Here is an 18,313-nt window from a genome sequence, read left to right as displayed (position 1 = left end):
GCGTGAGGTGCTCTCGGACTGGCACTGTGACTGCCTGGCTTCCACATTGGGCCCCTTTGGCTCTGCTCACAAGTAACATTTGTGTTTGTTTACAGAAGGTGGTGGGGCAAGAGAACCAGCCCCTAATCCCAGCTGTCCAGTAGCAGTAGTCAGCCCCTAGGGGCCTCATGTCCCGACCCAGCTCTCCTGAGGGCCTAGCCACAAGCTCCTGCCCCGCTGCAGATCAGGTCTCAGCAGGGAACACCATGTGGGCCGACATCAGGGCATTGCTGCCCAACACTAAGGAAGACCTGAAATTGGACTTCAGCGAGAAAGTGGAGGAAAGTGTCATCTCACTGCTGCAGCAAGCTAGAGACCTTCTCTATGGAGCTGGAAGCCTCTGCTCTGGAAGCACAAGGGAAACCTGCTTACAAGTCAGTGAAATAATAATAGATTACTCTTGGGAAAAGCTTAATATTGGGACTTGGAGAGATGTGGACAAGGACTGGCGACGAGTCTATTCTTATGGCTGCCTTTTCAAAGTGCTGTGTATGTGTAGTGAGCAAGGCACCATAGCAGAGACGATTCGGGTCTGTGACATGGGACTGCTGATGGGAGCATCCATATTGGATAACATCCTGGTTAGGATAATTAATGTCCTTCAGAAGCATCTGACGTATGGGAAACGGTCTGCTGAAGAAGACACAAAGGAGTCATGTAGAAAGGTAGCAGCTCTCAATGTTCTTGCCCACCACTGTATTACATACAGAGAGAATAGGAACTGGTGATTCCAGCAAATAACTAGATCCCAAAATCCAGGCTGGGTCAAGGAGCCACTGATCTTGGGGAGTAAATCATGTAACTGGGCCTCTCTCGTTCTTGGGTAAAAGCAGAGATCTCAGACAATGCAAATGAGATGAGCTTTACAGAGGCAGAAGATGATGCTTTTATGCAATCATTCCTCTTTTTTTGTTTACATGGAACTTTTCATCTTGTTTTCTCAGTTTATTTGCAGATCTAAAGGCATTCTGTCCCATTTTTTATCTACTTCTTGCTTATATCATCCTCTGGTTTCCCAATTAATGGGAGGCCTCTATCACACTTTTGTGGTACCTTCCATTCAAGGATCTCAGTCAAAGGATCTTACAAACATGAATGAATTGATCCTTGCAGGCCCTATAAATGAGAATCATCACCATTCTGTGCCTCAGTTTCTCCATCTGTAAAATGGAGATGTGATGTGCCAGAGGTCACACAGTGAGTCAGTGGCAAAGACAGGAAAAGAGTGTCTCTAGGTTCCCAGTCCTGGGATTCACAAAATCACTCTTCCTGCATACACATAACTACTTTGATACACTGTAAGAGCTGCCACTTGCAGCAGCTCTCAGTGCAGCCTGGAGAATTTCTTGTATATTTTACTTTTTTTTTTTATTTGGTGACCAGCTGAAATCTCTCTTCCTTTTCTGCTTCTGTTCCTATTCCATATCCTGCTTCTGGGGAAAGAGCTGATGATTGCAGCCTCCATAAGTCAGTCCACCAGCTACTAATTGTGAGATTTTTGTGAGACACTGCAGGCTGTTCCATTGACATGCAATACAAAGAGGCAGGGCAAGCAACACAAAAGGGAGGTCAACTTCCCCGCACACTCACCAGTATGCCTGAGGGAGGCTGTAAATGTGGCTTCTCCATCCATATGCGCTTAGGACATAAGAGCAGTTTACTTTAGACTCCTGGGTATTTTGGGAAGTCTTTGCAGGTTGGAGGAGTGCTGAGGATTTTATCCCCGTTCTGCTTAAGAACATAAGAATGGCCATACTGGGTCAGACCAAAGGTCCATCTAGCCCAGTATCCTGTCTTCTGACAGTAGCCAATGCCAGGTGCCCCAGAGGGAATGAACAGAACTGGGAATCATCAAGTGATCCATCCCCTGTCGCCCATTCCCAGCTTCTGGCAAACAGAGGGTAGAGACACCATCCCTGCCCAACCTGGCTAATAGCCATTGATGGCCCCATCCTCCATGAATTTATCTAGTTCTTTTTTGAACCCCGTTGTAGTCTTGGCCTTCACAACATCCTCTGGCAAGGAGTTCCACAGGTTGACAGTAGCTTTTCCCTCTTTATGTTACATCCTCAGTTCAAGTGATTTCAGCATCTCCTTTGCTGGGAGAGACTCACACTATTTTTAACATACATGTTTTCTGATGTAATAAAGGGCAGGTTACTTTGTTGTGCTAAAAAAATCCCTGTGTTTCAGAAAATCCGGAATGACCACACGACTGTTCCATCAATAAAGTCAGAAGAAGTTATTCCACGGCTCCACTGCCCTTCTCTAGAGCATTTCAGAGATAATTATATGATTCCACAAAAGCCTGTCATCCTGGAGGGTATTGTTGACCACTGGCCATGTATGAAGAAATGGAGGTGAGGACAAGAGCTTAAAAACAGCTTCGTCTGTGGCCCTGATTAAGCAAGTACGTTTTCCGCACCAATTAACTCAAGCCCAGAATAACCTATGCCCCTGTAAGGTATGAAATGCCAGCTCCAGTGATTCCTGCTAGGAGCATCATCTTGCTGCATAATTTGCTCTACTTCTGAAATATTTTTCATTGCTAATAGTACTTGGCTGTAACAGATCCAGTTCAGAAACTTGCATCTAATAGATTCTGCCTTGCTAATGATAGAATAATAGAAATCAGATGTTGGAAGAGAGCAGGTTTGTCATCCATGCCATCTTTTCGGAGGCCAATGCAGGGAACTTCTTTTTGGTGCATTTTTTAGTGCTATACATCAGAGCTAGGCATGTATTGCCAAAGATTCTCATGGTTATTTATTTGAATTTGCCTCAGCCACGTCTCTTGTTTCTGCAAGTATTCACACCATCAAAATTTACTGAGAAATATTTGATGAAAGTGAATTTAAAAGTTGCATGTACAAGAATGATTGGAAATGAAAATTTTCATTCACAAACACAAATATTAACACTGGAAGTGCTTTTAGGCTCAGCTTAATGATATCATGTGACTTACCTTAACATTCAAGTAAGCATTGCACCTAACATTTCAATATTGTGTGGTGAATATTTGTAGCCAAAAGCCCATGGTTAATCTATAGAGTAAAATAAATTTACAAAAAACTCTCAAATGAATTTGAGGAAACCCTCACCTGCTTGCTGATATCCCACAAGCACAAATAGAAGCTACATTCATTGAATAAGTGATGGTTCATTATTCACTCAGGACTCTTATAAACCCTTTTTCTCTTCTCAAAGATGTGTTCAAATAGGAAATTGGGGTTTTTTGACTGAAGAAAAATTGTGGTATTAAGATGCATACAAACCTCACTGCTCATTACTTTGCTGCCCGCATCCTTGGTCTCTCTGGTTGGCTGGCTTTTGAGAGCAGAGGCCTTCTCTGCATATTAGTCTTGTAAATTGCCTACCAGACTTCAGGTGCTGTGTAAATAGAAAATAATTAATAATAATATTCCAAGCAATGCAGCGTCCACCTCTCCTCTTAGGGATACTCTTTCTGGCAAATGGGTGTCTCAGGAAATGTTGTTTACATGCCATCAGGCATGAGCGGCGCATCCAATAAGCTGGGGACGGCTGTGCCCCCCCACAAACAGCCCCGCGTGGCCCCACCCACACTTATGGCCGAAGCCCCCTACTGCTTGCCCTTTTCCCCCTTGGCCCCAGACCAGACTGGCTGCTCCTCTTCAGTGCTGCTGGGGCCGCCCAGCAGGGGGGTGGGGTGGCTGGAGGCACTGGGGCTGCCCACCCTGTGGTTGGGGGAAGTGGGGGGGGGGGCCGCGTACCGCCCACCCTGTGCTCGGGAGGGGCAGGGGGGCGCCTGCCCTACCCTTGGAGGGACTGTGCACCGCCCGCCCTGCGCTCGTGGGCAGGTGGGGGCTGCACGCTGCCCGCCTGATGCTTGGGACAGGGGGGCTCTGGCGGGGGAAGGGGACCGGGGCCGCAGGGGAGGGTAGGGGTGGTAGGGGCTAGCCTCCCCCAGCCAGCGGTTCACCCGCCGCCCATGCCATCAGGTAAATGCTCCACTGGAGTGCTCAGGATGTTTCCATAATCATCTTAGTCAGGGCAAAGGACAAAGGCAGCTGCTCTGTGACACTAATGTTCTTTGTTCACAAAACCCTCTCGGAAAATGGATTTCCCATCTGACATCCAAGCCAGGAAAAATAATGAAAATGTTAAAGCTAAGATTGAAAATAATGGAACCTGCTTTCTTCCAGTCTGGATTATCTCCGTCAAATCGCCGGCTGCCGCACTGTCCCTGTGGAAGTGGGTTCCCGGTACACCGATGAGGAATGGTCTCAGACACTCATGATTGTCAATGACTTCATCGATCAGTATATCGTGAACAAGGTCTGTTACTTTCACATTGTTTTATCTCCTGACAAAGTCTGGTATCGGACTGGGGAATTCTGTCCTAGACACACTTGGCAAAGGATATTAGAACAGAGAGCTGCTTGCACAATACCCGACACCAGAGGTCCCAAACTGTGGGGCGTGCCCCCTTGGGGGGCACAGAGGAACGTTTCGGGGCCCCAGCTGCCAGCCACATGCCCGGCCGAGGCCTCGCCCCTGCCCCCAGCTATGGCTCCAGCCTGGGCATCTTTACCTCTGTCTGCTACGGGGGGAGGAAGAGGGTGGACAGGGGTAAGGAGGGGAGCAAGGTAAAAAGTTTGGGGACAGCTGTCTTACACGAGTCATGGTGCCTGAAATATTTTTAAGAATTGGAAGTCTCCAATTTGCACCACTGACTCGCTTTCTCCTTATCTAGATGTTAATGTGCAGCGACTGGAATTTTAGGAGTTTTTCTAGGCATTGAGCAGGTAACTTAAGACCACCCCTCTTCTGGGATGCCCCATGTGGGAGGGATAGTTCAGTGGTTTGAGCATTGGCCTGCTAAACCCAGGGTTGTGAGTTCAGTCCTTGAGGGGGCCATTTAGGGAACTGGGGTAAAAAACTGTCTGGGGATTGGTCCTGCTTTGAGCAGGGGGTTGGACTAGATGATCTCCTGAGGTCCCTTCCAACCCTGATATTCTATGATTCTAGTTACATATATATTGATCTGTGTGTGACTATCAATGAACAATCTAAAACTTTGCCTGTTTAAAGGGTGAATCCCTGGCCATAGGGGGGATTTTACAGGCCTGCTGGTTTTGATCGTTGCACAGATTCCATCAGGAGACTCGTCCCGCGACTGTTCTTTGTGCTCTTCACAGCATATTTGCTCCTCCACTTTCCCATGAGTCTTGTATGTGACTCACTGAAACTGTGAGGATGTTAGTGTGACTAGAAAACAAACTCATCCCTTGGTCATATTCACTGATATTACAGATAATATGGGTGTGGAGCTGTAGAGGCCTCATCCTGCTATTGCATAGATCCCTTCTCTGAAGCTTCTGTTACAGGTACAACAAGGACTCTAGAAAATCTCTCACCATTTCTTCTCCCTTTTTGCCCTCCATCTCTGGAGCAGTCATTCTGTCCAAGATGGTACTATATCTGCCTGGCCTGATCCTGTCTAGTGAAGGCCAGGTGCCTCAGACCAAGCCCCATAATCACCAGTACTGTTCCTCTAATTGATTATGGTGCTTTGTGAGATCTCATAAGATCCAATTTCACTGCAACCTGTAACAAGGGATGTGAAGAAATGGGACATCAGATTATATACTAAACATCCCAGCACTGTGGCACAAGCATCAGGATCAGAAGTCTCCGAGCTGGCAGGACCACATATCTCCAGTAAGAGGAGCATTTACAGCCAAAATAGTCAGTTATTATTCAGTTGACTCTAGCATTTTGGAACAAATTATGCCAGTAATTGACTTTATTTATAAGTAACTTTCATAAATGTGAAGCCAGACCCTATAAATCATTATTCATTCTCTTTCTCTCTCCTGTAATTCCAGAATAGCATTGGATACCTTGCCCAGCATCAACTTTTTGATCAGGTAAATCTAAAAATGAATATTTTTTTTCAGCTTGCTGTAGAGACAAGGGAATATCTTTCTCTGGATCAACTTCTGTTGGTGCAGGCTAGTCTACACTAAAAGCTACATCAGCACAGCTGCACCGCTGTAGCATGTCTGGTGAAGACGCTCTATGCCAGAGGGAGAGGCCTCTCCTGTCAGCATAATAAATCCACTTCCATGAGAGGCAGTAGTTGTCCTGCCGACATAGCGCTGTCCACACTGGTGCTTAGGTCGGTGTAACTTACATCGCTCAGGGGGTGGCTTATTCACACCCCTTATTCACACCCCCTAGCACCGGCTTCAGCCCACAGCCGGAGCCCCAAGACCTGCTACCCACCCCCTCCTCGGCCAGAGTTGTTGCGGGCTGACCAAAACCCTTAGGCCTCCCCCCACCTGCCTGGAAGAGTCCTGGGCCAGCTGCAGCCGCGCTGCGCCTCCCCAGCCCAGACCCCAAGCCGCCCTGGGAAAAGTGTCTCTAAGTTCCAGAAGAAGATTTTGATATGCCCCATGCAGGTTCCGGGGCGGCTGAGGCGGCGGTATTTGCTACTGAGCTTTCTGGGTTCGTCAGTAATCTCCCTGTAGTCCAGGGAGATTACTAATGAACCCAGGAAGCTGAATAGCACATTACACCTGCTCAGCAGCCCCTGAACCTGCATGGGGCATATCAATCAAAAACTTCCCCCCAAAGCCCTGCAACCAGACATCTGGTGGCCGCAGTAGCGCCATGGGAGGCAGAGACACCCTGTATACCTGTTGACCATGCCCCGAGTGACGTAAATTATACTGAAGTAAGTGGTAGTGTAGACCTGGCCTTAGAGAGACAAGCTTTCAAGCCACACAGGGCTTTTTTTCAGGTCTGGAAAAGGAACTCCCAGTGTCAGAGCAAAATGCAAGGTGGAAGAGATTGTTTAGCATAAGTAGTTAGCACATGCTGTAAAGCAGTGGTTCTCAACCATGGGTCTGGGCCCCACTGGTTTCAGGAGGTCCGCCGGGCTGGCATTAGACTTGCTGGGGGCCCAGGGCAGAAAGCCAAAGCCCCACTGTCTGGGGTTGAAGCCGAAGCCTGAGCAACTCAGCTTCATTGGGCCCCCTGTACCGTGGGACCCCAGGCAATTGCCCTGCTTGCTATCCCCTAACGCTGGCCCTGGCTTTTATATGCAGAAAAACAATTGTTGTGGCATAGACGGGCCATGGAATTTTTATAGCATGTTGTGGGTGTGGGGGGGAGGCTTAGAAAGAAAAAGGTTGAGAACCCCTGCTGTAAGGGACCACTTAAGGTAGAGTGGCTTGTTAACACTTCTGCAGTCATAGGATAAAAAGAGGGGGCTAGTGGGTTACAGATTGTTGTAATGAGCCATAAATCCAGTGTCTCTGTCAGTCCATGATTTTTGGTGTCTAGCAGAGTAATGAATTTAAGCTCCCAGGCTCATCTTTAGAAGGTGTTGTGTAGGTTTCCTTTGAGGCTGAGGACTGAGGTCAGAGATAGAATGACCCCTTTGTATGTTCGCCCACAGGTGATAGGGTGGTTTTGTCTTTTATCATTTTCCTGTGAGTTCAGTCGAGAGCGCAGTGATTGTCTGGTTTATTGTTTTGGGGGCATTTAGTGCCCTGAAGCATGTGGGGGCATGTGTAGGATCCATGGATCTTGAATGATATATTGGGAGGGGTCTTGATCATTGTAGCAATTGAGATATGTCTGCAGGTTTTGCATCTGTTGTTCTGGCAGGGTCTGGTGCTGCTTTGATTTGGTGTGTCCTGCTCTGTTGTGAGCTTGCGTCTGATGATGAGCTTGGAGAGGTTGGGGGTGGAAGGAAAGATTTCTTTCAGGATGGGGTTCCCATCGAGTATGGGTTGTAGTTGTTTGATGATATCCAGAATGGGTTCCAGTGTGGGGTGGTAGGTGACAACTAGGGGTGTGCACTCAGAGGGGGGTTTATTTCTGTACTGAAGCAGGTTCTCTCAGGGTATTTGAGTGTCCCATTCCATGATGCGATCTACTTCTCTGATGGAGTGTCCTTGTTTGGTGAAGGCGGTTTTGAGTGTGTTAAGGTGTGTGTCCCAGACATTCTCCTCAGAGCATGTTCTGTGGTAGCTGAGTGCCTGGCTGTAGATAACAGATTTCTTGGTGTGTTTGGGGTGGTTACTGGATCTGTGAAGGTAGGTGCAGTGATCCAGTGGTTACTTGTATATGGTTATCTATGGGATTCCATTATTAAACGTAATCAGTGCCCAGGAAGTTGATGATAGTGTGGAAGTGTTCCAGAGAGAGTTTAATGTATGGGTGGTGGTTGTTAAAGTTGTGGTGGAAATCTATGAGGGAGTTTAAGTCATGTGTCCAGAGGATGAAAATATAATTGATGTATCTCAGGTATATCATTGGTTTTGTGGTGCATTTGTCCAGAAATTCTTCTTCAAGGTGGCCCATGAAGAGGTTGGCTTATTGGGGAGCCATCCTAATACCCATGGCTGTTCCAACAGTAAGGACAAAGTGTTTGTTGTTGAATGTAAAATTGTTCTGGGTAAGGCTGAAATGGATGAATTTGGCGATGTGTTTGGGATGGACCTCTGAGTGTTGTCCATTGTCTTGTAAATGTTTGAGGCAGGCAGCAGTGCCGTTATTGTGAGGGATGTTGGCGTATAAGGAAGTGACATCCATGATGACAGCCATCCAACACACAAAGAAGTGGAACAGGCCACCCAAATACCCTGAGAGAACCTGCTTCAATACAGAAATAAAACCCCCTCTGACTGCACACCTCTAGTTATTCCCACCACCTCACACTGGAACCCATATGGGGTATCATCAAACAACTACAACCCACACTCAATAGGGACCCCATCCTATGCAGTGAATACTGTTGCAAAGAACTCATTTTGCTTCTCCGCAAGGGCCTTATCTTCCTGGAGTGCTCCTTTGGCACCTTGATCATCCAGTGGCCCCATTGATTGTTTGGCAGACTTCCTGCTTCTCATGTACTTACAAAAAAATGTTTGCTGTTAGTTCTTGCATCTTTTGCTAGTTGCTCTTCAAATTCTTTTTTGGCATGCCTAATTATACTTCTGCACTTGATTTGCCAGAGTTTATGCTCCTTTCTATTTTCCTCAGTTGGATTTGACTTACTATTACTCTGCTGTGTAGCCAGGGTGGCATTTTTTTGGTCCTCTTGATGGTGGGGTTTTGGGGGGGGGGGGGGGCAGGGTTATATATTTAGTTTGAGCCTTTATTATGGTGTATTTTTGTGTGAATCCCCTTTTTGAAATTAGTATGTTTCTTTGGGATTTCCTCCCTACAAGGATATTAAATTTGATTACATTATGGTCACTATTACCAAGTGGTTCAAGTATATTCACCTTTTGGACCAGACCCCGTGTTCCACTTAAGGCTAAATCAAGAATTGCCTCTCCCTTTCTGAGTTATAGGACTGGCTGTTCCAAGAATCAGTCATTAATGGCATCTAAAAAATTCATCCCTGCATCCCTTCCTGAGGTGACAATATAGGAAATCCCCCATTATTATTGGGGTTTCTGTTTTTATAGCCTCTCTAATCTCCCTGGTGATTTCACAATCACCATCCTGGTCAGGTGGTCAGTAATATATTCCTACTGCTATACTCTTACTATTCAAGCATGGAATTTCTACCCCTAGAGATTCTATGGTACAGTTTGATTCATTTAAGATTTTTAGTGTATTTGACTTTACTTTCTTTCACATATAGTGCCACCCCCCTCCACTAGTGCGGCCTGCTCTGTCATTTTTGTATATTTTGTACCCTGGTATTATTGTATCCCATTGATTATCATTGTTCCACCAAGTTTCTGTGATGCCTCTTTGTCCTTTGACTGTTTTTCTTCAGATCTTACTGTACTTTTTATCAACTTCTATCCTATCCTCTTTGTTAGGATATAGAGTATCCCCTTTAATAAATCCTCCACTAAGGAAGGACTCTGTCCAAACCATGTGGTCCTCTGCGCCCGTTGGCTTTCTCCCAGCACATGGGTCATACTGAGGATCTCAGTTGCAGCCTGGACACACTGTTAGTTGGAAGGAGACTCTGTATTCTCCATAATGTTTTAGGATTTTTCACCTGCACCGTACGTAACTTGAAGGGATAGGGAGGTCTGTAACTCTACCCTGGATCCGTCCTGTTTAGTGTGGTGGTACCTTTTCAGTAGTGAGAAAATCCAGTCTTTGTAATGCTTTGTGACCATGTCATGTTGCTTGTGTGTGTGAATATAACTTGAGCAGCAGCTCTGCACCCAGGAAATAAAACTGTTGGAAATTTGGGCAGGGAACAGTCTTTACAAGCAATCAGTTCAGCTGCACCACAGTAGGCAACAGGCTTCATTTCATCATCTACTCCCTGTGTGTTCAGAGAAACAGAACTGGTAGCAGCCTGTACCAGTGGCACCTAGTGACTTCCCTGGTGCTACAGTCTCATTTACAGAGATCTTTCTCTGCTCGTGGCGAGACTAGACAAGAGGGCTGGGATGACTCTGGATTGTGTATTGATTTAAAGTAAGCCAGGGATCACTTTCTGTCGCTGATCATTGTCACCACTGCGGGACAGGTGACTCGGCTTCTGAAACTCCAGGGACTGTGGCCCCACTTCTAGGGGCTGCTCTCCCTACTCTCTACCCATCTTCAGAAAGGAAACTGTTCTTCTCTCCGCTTGTGCAGTTACTTCTGATCCTTCCTTCCAGTTTGCTAGAGGGAGATGTGTCTGGTGAGGGGTGTATACTGGGGTGACACAAGGGTCAGACTGAAGGATGGGGAGGAGGGGTTAATTTCATAGTTCAAGAGCAATCTGCTCCTCTGCCAAGACACATGCATTACCACCATGCTGACTCATTCTTGTCATTCTCATTCCCCTGTTTCCTCTCTATTTTGGCTTCCTTCATCTTGTCATGTCTCCACTTACATTGTAAGCTCTCTGGCCAGGGACGCTGTCTGTATCTGTACAGTGCCCAGCAGCATGGTGTCTTGATCCTGAGGGCAGCCTTTGCATGCTATCACAATACAAATAACTAGCGAGCAGGTCTCAGCCCATGAGTAAAGACACTTCTAACAATTATGCGAAAGGAGGAGGTGGGAACAGGGGAAGAAGGAAAAATAATTAAATTGTAACAATAAAAAAAAAATCCTAACTGCCCCAGGGGAAGTAGGAAGAAAAACTAAACCTTTGGTGTTTCTTTGACAAGAACTGTCTGAGGTGTTCAGATACTGTAATGATGGGAAGGGTATGAAACCCTGGGCAGACTGAGGAAGAGGAGAATGGGCAAGTGTGTATTGTGATTGGGAGAAAGGGAGGGGGAAAGGCAGGACATTTTTTTAAAAGAGTAGATTAAATATGTTCATTTTATTTCAGAGTTCTATTAAGATGCAAAAGATTTTAATAAAGAACTTGATCAGCATGCTATTAACATAGTCAATTCACTAATAAAACAATATTTTCATTAGTGTTTCTGTGTTTTGAGTTTAACTGCTAAAGAAGAAAATTTCTCTGCAGAATTAAAAACATTCCCATAGATTTTGGCTTTACATTACAGTAGTTTGGGGACCTTTCCTACAGATCTTCAGTGGCCCTTCTCTTCTGCCGACCCTGTTGAACAATCCAACCTTTGTGGTTTATTTAACCAGCTGGTTTATAATTTTGGAACTATGATTTACATGGGCTGTCTCACTTCTCTCCATTGTATTGATCTAAGTGACGTTGTTTGCACTTTGAGATAGGGCCTGGTCTTCTATTCTGGACATGCCATCCATATTGACACTGCTCTGCACATCAGCACTCACATGCTCTCATTGTGTACTTTTACATAAGAACTTAAGAACAGCCACACTGGGTCAGACCCAAGGTCCATCTAGCCCAGTATCCTGTCTTCCAATACTGGCCAATGCCAGATGCCCCAGAGGAAATTAATAGAACTGGCAATCATCGAGTGATCCATCCACTGCCGTCCAGTACCAGCTCCTGGCAAACAGAGGCTAGGTAGGAACACCATCCCTGCCCATCTTGGCTAATAGCCATTGATGGACTTATCCTCCATGAACTTACCTAGTTCTTTTTTTAACCCTGTTATAGTCTGGGCCTTCACAACATCCTCTGGCAATGAGCTCCACAGGTTGGCTGTGTGTTGTGTGAAGAAATTCTTCCTTTTGTTTGTTTTAAACTTGCTGCCTATTAATTTCATTTCTGTGTTGTTGTTGGTTATTGGGAGTAGATCCCAGAACTGAAGCAGGATATTTGCATCCCTGATTACTGCAGCCTGGGGGAAGGGGAAGAAGATAACATCACCATTAATGCTTGGTTTGGCCCAGAGGGAACCATCTCACCTCTTCATCAAGATCCACAGCAAAATTTCTTAGTCCAGGTCTGTACTGTTTTTTTTTAATGACTGCATAACCCGAGTGTAACTTTAACAATACAGCTAGAACGTACATAAGTATTAGAGACGAGGGTAGCTAAAGGCTTGATTGATAAGAGTGGCATGTGTGAATAGTTTACTATATCTCTGTTGTGTTTACCACCTTTGCATCTCAGCATCTGACAGATGTTAACAGATTTATGCTGTCAACGCCCGGTGAGGTAGGGAAGTATTATTTATCTCCATTTTACAGGTGAGGAACCCAGGCACAGAAAGGAGAAGTGAGTTTCCCAAGGTCACACCTGGAATCCATGGCAGAGATGGGAAGAACCCATTTCTCCAGATTCCCTGCATGGGGCATTATCCATAAAACCTTCCTTTTCCTCTCTAGGATGCAGCAGAGTTTTGTGTGAATTTATACCACAAGGGCAAATAACACCATCAGCCCTGATTATCTTATGAAATAGCTCTTTGTACTTCCATGAAAATTCAGAGTTTAAACCGTGTTCTCACCCTAGCCAAATTAGTGCTATTCTCAGATAAAAGAAAGATTATTGCTGGTAGGTTTATTAATGTTTACATTACAGAAGCCACCCAGAAGCTCCGATCAGGATTGGGGCTACTTTGTACTAGCGCAACTTTGTACTAGCGCAGCACAAACACATGAAGATTGCCTGCCCAGAGTTTACAATTTAAGATGTTCAACTGTGAGTTTGTTTACAGGCTGGAGACCTCAGAGTTGCTCTTTTCTCCCCTTCAGACTCTTAACAGACACGTCAGCCAATGCTCTAAGACAAATATAGCTATTGCATTCTTTCACATTGCTTTCAGCTGAGCCATATAACTGAGGCCCTGGCTATTTGTGCCTGTTAATGAGAAGGGGTGTTAGCCCTACTTACCTAAGTACACTACATTTCAATTAGAGATTGTATTCTTTATCACTTACTTTTCTAAAAATGGCTGTTTAGAATTGCCATGCAGTTAAACAGCTGCCATGTTCCACCAGGCAGTGACTGCATTTTGATAGGAAGAATTCCCTAATGTATACAGATTGCAAAGGATACTGGGATCTTACTGGAGGAAAGGCCTTGCATAGGGTAGTATTATGAGGGAAAATCTGGATGTCTTGTCGTGCTCCAACCAGCCTTGTGACACTTGTGCCTTGAGAAGAGGAGATTCTCAGTCAGTGAATGGGGAGTGGAGTATTGTGGGCAGCAGGGGACCTCATAGCCCCAGTTTTAGTTCAACTGCTTCTCTTTTCCCAGTGTTGCCTAAGGCCTGGCTATGAATTTCCAGATCGCCTCAAGGCATCGTAAGCAGGCAAAATCAATATGAAAGAAATTCAGTGTCAAGTCTCTTCCAGATACAGTGACTCAGCAGAAACTTCAGCAGTATCAAACCTTTCTTGGAGACCACCATACTTACAGTTGATGAGGATAATGAAAATTTCTGGAAGTGATTAAAGGCTGCCACTCTTTCGACATGTGCTGAGTCCATTGACTATGTCACCTGCCATCACCAAGATTGGTTTGATGAGAATGATGCTGAAATTCAGGGCCCGCTCAACCAGAAAAGAAAAGCTCATTGCATATGGCAAAACGACGTATCACATCTAAAGAAGAAAGAGTCATACAAGCAACTCAAGGCTGAAGCCCAAAGGAAAATCCGTGACATCAAAAACAAGTGGTGGTGAGAAAAGGCCAAGAAGATTGAGCTTTCCACTCATACACATGACATGAGGAGCTTTTTTCAGGCAATAGGGGCCATTTACGGTCCATGCCCCCATACTCCTATACCACTCTGAGCCCAAGATGGGTCAATGTATTTTAAAAACAGCTAAGCCATCAAAGCCAGATGGAAGGAGCATTTTGAGTCACTCCTGAATCATGAATCAACTGTTTGATGCCACTATGAATCCATACCTCAAGACATGAAAGAGAATCTCTTGCTGATCCCCCCCCATCCTCAGAGAAGTACCACGAGCCCACATGCAAACCAAGAACAACAAGGCAACAGGACCAGATGGCATACCAGCTGAAGTCTACAAGTTTGGAGGTGAGGAACTGGTAAAGAAGGTCCACAAACTTTTTATTCAAATCTGGTATAATGAGAAGATTCTGGAAGACTTGAGAAATGCCAACATTGTTACAATCTTTAAGAAAGGAGATAAGTTGGAGGGTGAAAATTATCGAGGCATTGCCTTGCTATCTACAGCAGGGGAAATTCTCGCCTGTATCCTCTTAAACCAATTACTTCCCTTTGCTGAGGCAATATTGCCAGAATCTCAGTGTGGTTTCAGACCATCTCACAGGACAACCAACATGATCTTCGTTGCCTGCCAAATCCAGGAAAAGTCTCAAGAGCAAAATCAGGACCTGTACATGGCCTTCAACTCCATCAGTCACAAAGTCATGTGGAAGGTGCTGGCCAGATTTGGCTGCCCTCCCAACATTTTTACGGTCCTAAGACGACTTCATGATCAGATGACTACCACCGTTTTCTATAATGGCCTGGAGACGGACCCTTTTGTCATCAAAACTGGTAAACAAGGATGTGTTATTGCACCAACCCGGTTCTCCATCTATTTAGCAGTCATTTTGGTCCTCATTAAAGACCGCCTCCCTAATGGAGTTGACATTCAATATAGAATGGATGGGCAGCTGTTTAATCTTCAAAGTTTAAAGTCCTCCGGGCATCCATTAGTGATCTTCAGTATGCTGATGACTGTGCCATCCTTGCACACACTGAGAATGACTTTCAATCCACACTGGATTTTTTTTTTGCACAAGTTTACCAAAGCCTAGGACTCTCACTTAATATCAAGAAGACTAAAGTGCTCCATCAGCCTGCCTCAGGCCTTGTACATGACCCATCACAAATCACCATTGAGGGACAGACTTTGGAGACAGTCGAGCACTTCTGCTACCTCGGTAGTGAACTCGCTCAAAATGCAAAAATCGATAGTGAGATCCAGCACAGGATCCGAGGCACAAGTGCTTTCTTTGGGAAAGTGCTCCAACGTCTTTTCATGGACCGTTACCTATGGAAGGACACCAAGATCCAGGTCTATAAGACAATTGTTATTCCTATACTCCTTTATGGATGCGAAACCTAGGTGTCCTATCGACAGCACCTCAAGAGTCTGGAGAGGTGCCACCAGCAATGGCTCTGGAAGATCCTTCGCATCAAGTGGGAAGATCACTGCACTAATGCCAGCATCCTCACTGAAGCCAATGTTACCAGCATTGAAGCAATGATCCTCATGCACTAACTCCGCTGGGCTGGACGTTGTGTGTGGATGCCAGACTCTTGCCTCCCAAAACAAGCCCTCTACTCTCAGCTCACCCATGGTCAGAGATCCTGTGGTGGTGAAGGAAACGCTACAAAGAAAACTAATGTGGACATAACAAGCTGGGAGGAGCAAGCCACCAACCAACCTCAATGGCGCCACGTCGAGGAGAAGTGTCTTGCCCTTTAAGCTGAGAAGAGAGAGAGAAGGAATTAAAAAGAAAAAACCTTTTTCCCAGCAGGCAGCTGATCCACCAGAAAATATCTGTACCTACTGCAGGCGGATCTGTGGTTCCCAGATCGGACTCCTGAGTCATCTCAGGACCCATATGTAAATCTGTGGTAGAGATCCTCCTCAAATCGAGGGATTGCTAGTGATGGAGGCATTATTCTATTGCTAACAGAGAGCACAAGCGCCTGTGAAGTTTCATAGCCTAGCAACTTTAATTTAGTCTGCCAGTTAATTTTTAGCATCACCTGCCTGCAACTCAGAGAATTGCAGGTCAATCAGTCCAGCTGCCTTTCTAATTCTACTCTCCCAATTGCACATCACAATGTAGAGAACAAATGGTAATGGAAAAATTAGACCTTGTAGAGTATGAGCAAGCTCAAGATCAGCTGGCTGCTACCTGGAAATATCACCTTTACTCTCTTGAATGTAGCACTGCTCAGCTCAGCAGGCACGGCTAACTCAATACTTTTTATTCATCATCCTTTCAACATTGTTTCCTTCTAGCTATGTATGGCCCCAGCAGCACTGTGGAGACTGGGTGCCATATAATTAAAAATGAATTTCAAGAGGAAGAGCTGCCTTCCTTTCCTTAAAAGCATCTCCCCAGTATTTTGGACATCTTACCTATTCCATGAAGTCAGGTACATGGGTTACAACCCAATCTGATCTGATTTCATTCTTCATGTTCCTCAGTAGCAAAAATCATGACTTTACCTGTTTTGCCCAGGATCTGGCAATCCGCTGTATTCTACTGTTAAGTGCTTGTCATGATACAGAGGTATAGAGCATTAGACTGATCACTAATTAACTGAACTCAAACCCTATTTCAGCAGGTAATGTGCAGATTAATGACAGATGGGAAATTTATATCATTCCACCTGCAGGTAATTGGAAGAAAATACATCCGTCTGTACTCTCCACAGGAATCAGAAAACTTATATCCACATGAAACCCAAATTCTTCACAACACCAGCCAGGTAAATAGCTGCCTGAAATCTAAAAATTGATAATTTAATTTTAAATAGCCAAACCATCTTTGGACCTGAAAACAAATTGTGTGTTTGCTTTATAGGTGGATGTGGAGGATCCCGATTTAGTTAAGTTCCCCAAGTTTGAACGGGCTGCATTCCAAGCTTGTATTCTGACACCAGGACAGGTTCTGTTCATTCCAGTTAAATACTGGCATTATGTACGATCTCTCGATGTCAGCTTCTCTGTCAGTTTCTGGTGGTTATAAAGCATGATTTGGTGTGGATAAATCTCTGTTGTGCAATTTAAGGTAATATAAAAAATGCAGCATGCTGTACTCTTGATTAGTGAAAGAATTTTCAGACCTTCAACAGAGGAAAGTTTTTTCGTAACATGAGAACGTTCTCATTATCTTCTGCTTAAAGTGCAGAGCTGGGTTAAGAAATTCAGTTCTTTCTGCCTCCTGACGTAGCGAGAAATCTAAACAAAGAATCAGAAATGAGCTAGCTGCAGCAGCCACTGTTTTGTGAATGTTTCCGATACAAATTCCTAATAAAGAGCATCTGTCAAATGATCAGCTCAAGTATACATACCCAAAACAAGACTATATATGGGCATTATCAAGACACTGGGCCCTAAATGGTGTGATTGTCAAAGTGGAGCTGAAGGGAGCATGTGATCCATTGTAAGTTTACCATCCATCTGAATTTAATAGTTGTTGCATATCCATGACTTCCATTATGGTGGATAACATTTATACAAAATCTCAGATAATAAGAAGGAGCCAAGCCAGCAGTAAAGTCTATTGCTAATGAGGGCTGAAAGAGCAGTACAATGGATTATTATATAATTCAGTTATAGAGCTCAGCTGTAGTACTTGTGTTGTGCCCTTTGCGGGGAGATGGACTGTATTCCTTTCATTCTCACCAGCAGTTAATTCATTACCATCCTCGCTGTTGCAGCTGGCAGGGTCTGGTGCCTCTCTCCCTTCCAAGCCATTGTAAGGAAACAGACTATTCTAAAATGATTTTTAAAAATAGCTGCTGGAGAAATACATTAATATATAAAACATGGGCACTGCAGTGACTTCTCGTCTGCTGATCTAACAAAAAGCCCATTTGCTCACAGGGGAAATATGAAATGAAGATTTCATTTTCTTGATTAAAGCTCTGATATTACTAATCATTGCAAATGCAGAGTTCTCTCTCACTGTTATGCAAACCCCAAGTGCGTGTTTGCTTAGAATGAAGCTTCAACATGAGCTCTGGTGCAGTGAGCCAGTGAAGGAATCAGCACGTGGTGTTTGGAGACTGCTCCTTCATCTGGTGCTCACTCCATTAGGCTCCTCTCTCCCACACTAAACCATTTTCTGGGGTATTATGTAAAAACAATCATAACAGAAGGAACTGTGAAAGAGATGCTCAACTTCTACTCTCCAGCATTCTGGGCTGAAAAGACTACTCACCTGCTTCTGTGCCTGTGAAAC

At 44.9% G+C, this 18,313-nt stretch overlaps 1 protein-coding gene across 5 annotated transcripts in view; it reads left to right on the top strand.

Moving 5' to 3' along the window:
• Window positions 1-18,277, top strand: part of KDM8 (lysine demethylase 8) — an 18,612-nt gene extending 335 nt beyond the window's left edge. The window contains exons 2-8 of one of the 5 annotated variants that reach the window (XM_026650550.1): window positions 96-704; window positions 2,233-2,399; window positions 4,224-4,356; window positions 5,910-5,951; window positions 12,195-12,344; window positions 16,743-16,835; window positions 16,931-18,277. In XM_026650550.1, the coding sequence (XP_026506335.1) occupies window positions 168-704; window positions 2,233-2,399; window positions 4,224-4,356; window positions 5,910-5,951; window positions 12,195-12,344; window positions 16,743-16,835; window positions 16,931-17,095 (1,287 nt within the window). In that variant the 5' untranslated portion in view covers window positions 96-167 and the 3' untranslated portion in view covers window positions 17,096-18,277. The other 4 variants (XM_029911241.1, XM_026650553.2, XM_026650552.2 and 1 more) reach the window with 4 other exon arrangements.
• The last annotated feature ends 36 nt before the right edge of the window (window positions 18,278-18,313 follow it).

Source organism: Terrapene carolina, unplaced genomic scaffold (assembly GCF_002925995.2).
Source record: "Terrapene carolina triunguis isolate 2854851 unplaced genomic scaffold, T_m_triunguis-2.0 Scaffold93, whole genome shotgun sequence".
Lineage (NCBI taxonomy): Eukaryota > Metazoa > Chordata > Testudines > Emydidae > Terrapene > Terrapene triunguis.
Note: the sequence above shows the minus strand (reverse complement) of the source record. Positions and strands in the feature narration are given on the sequence as shown.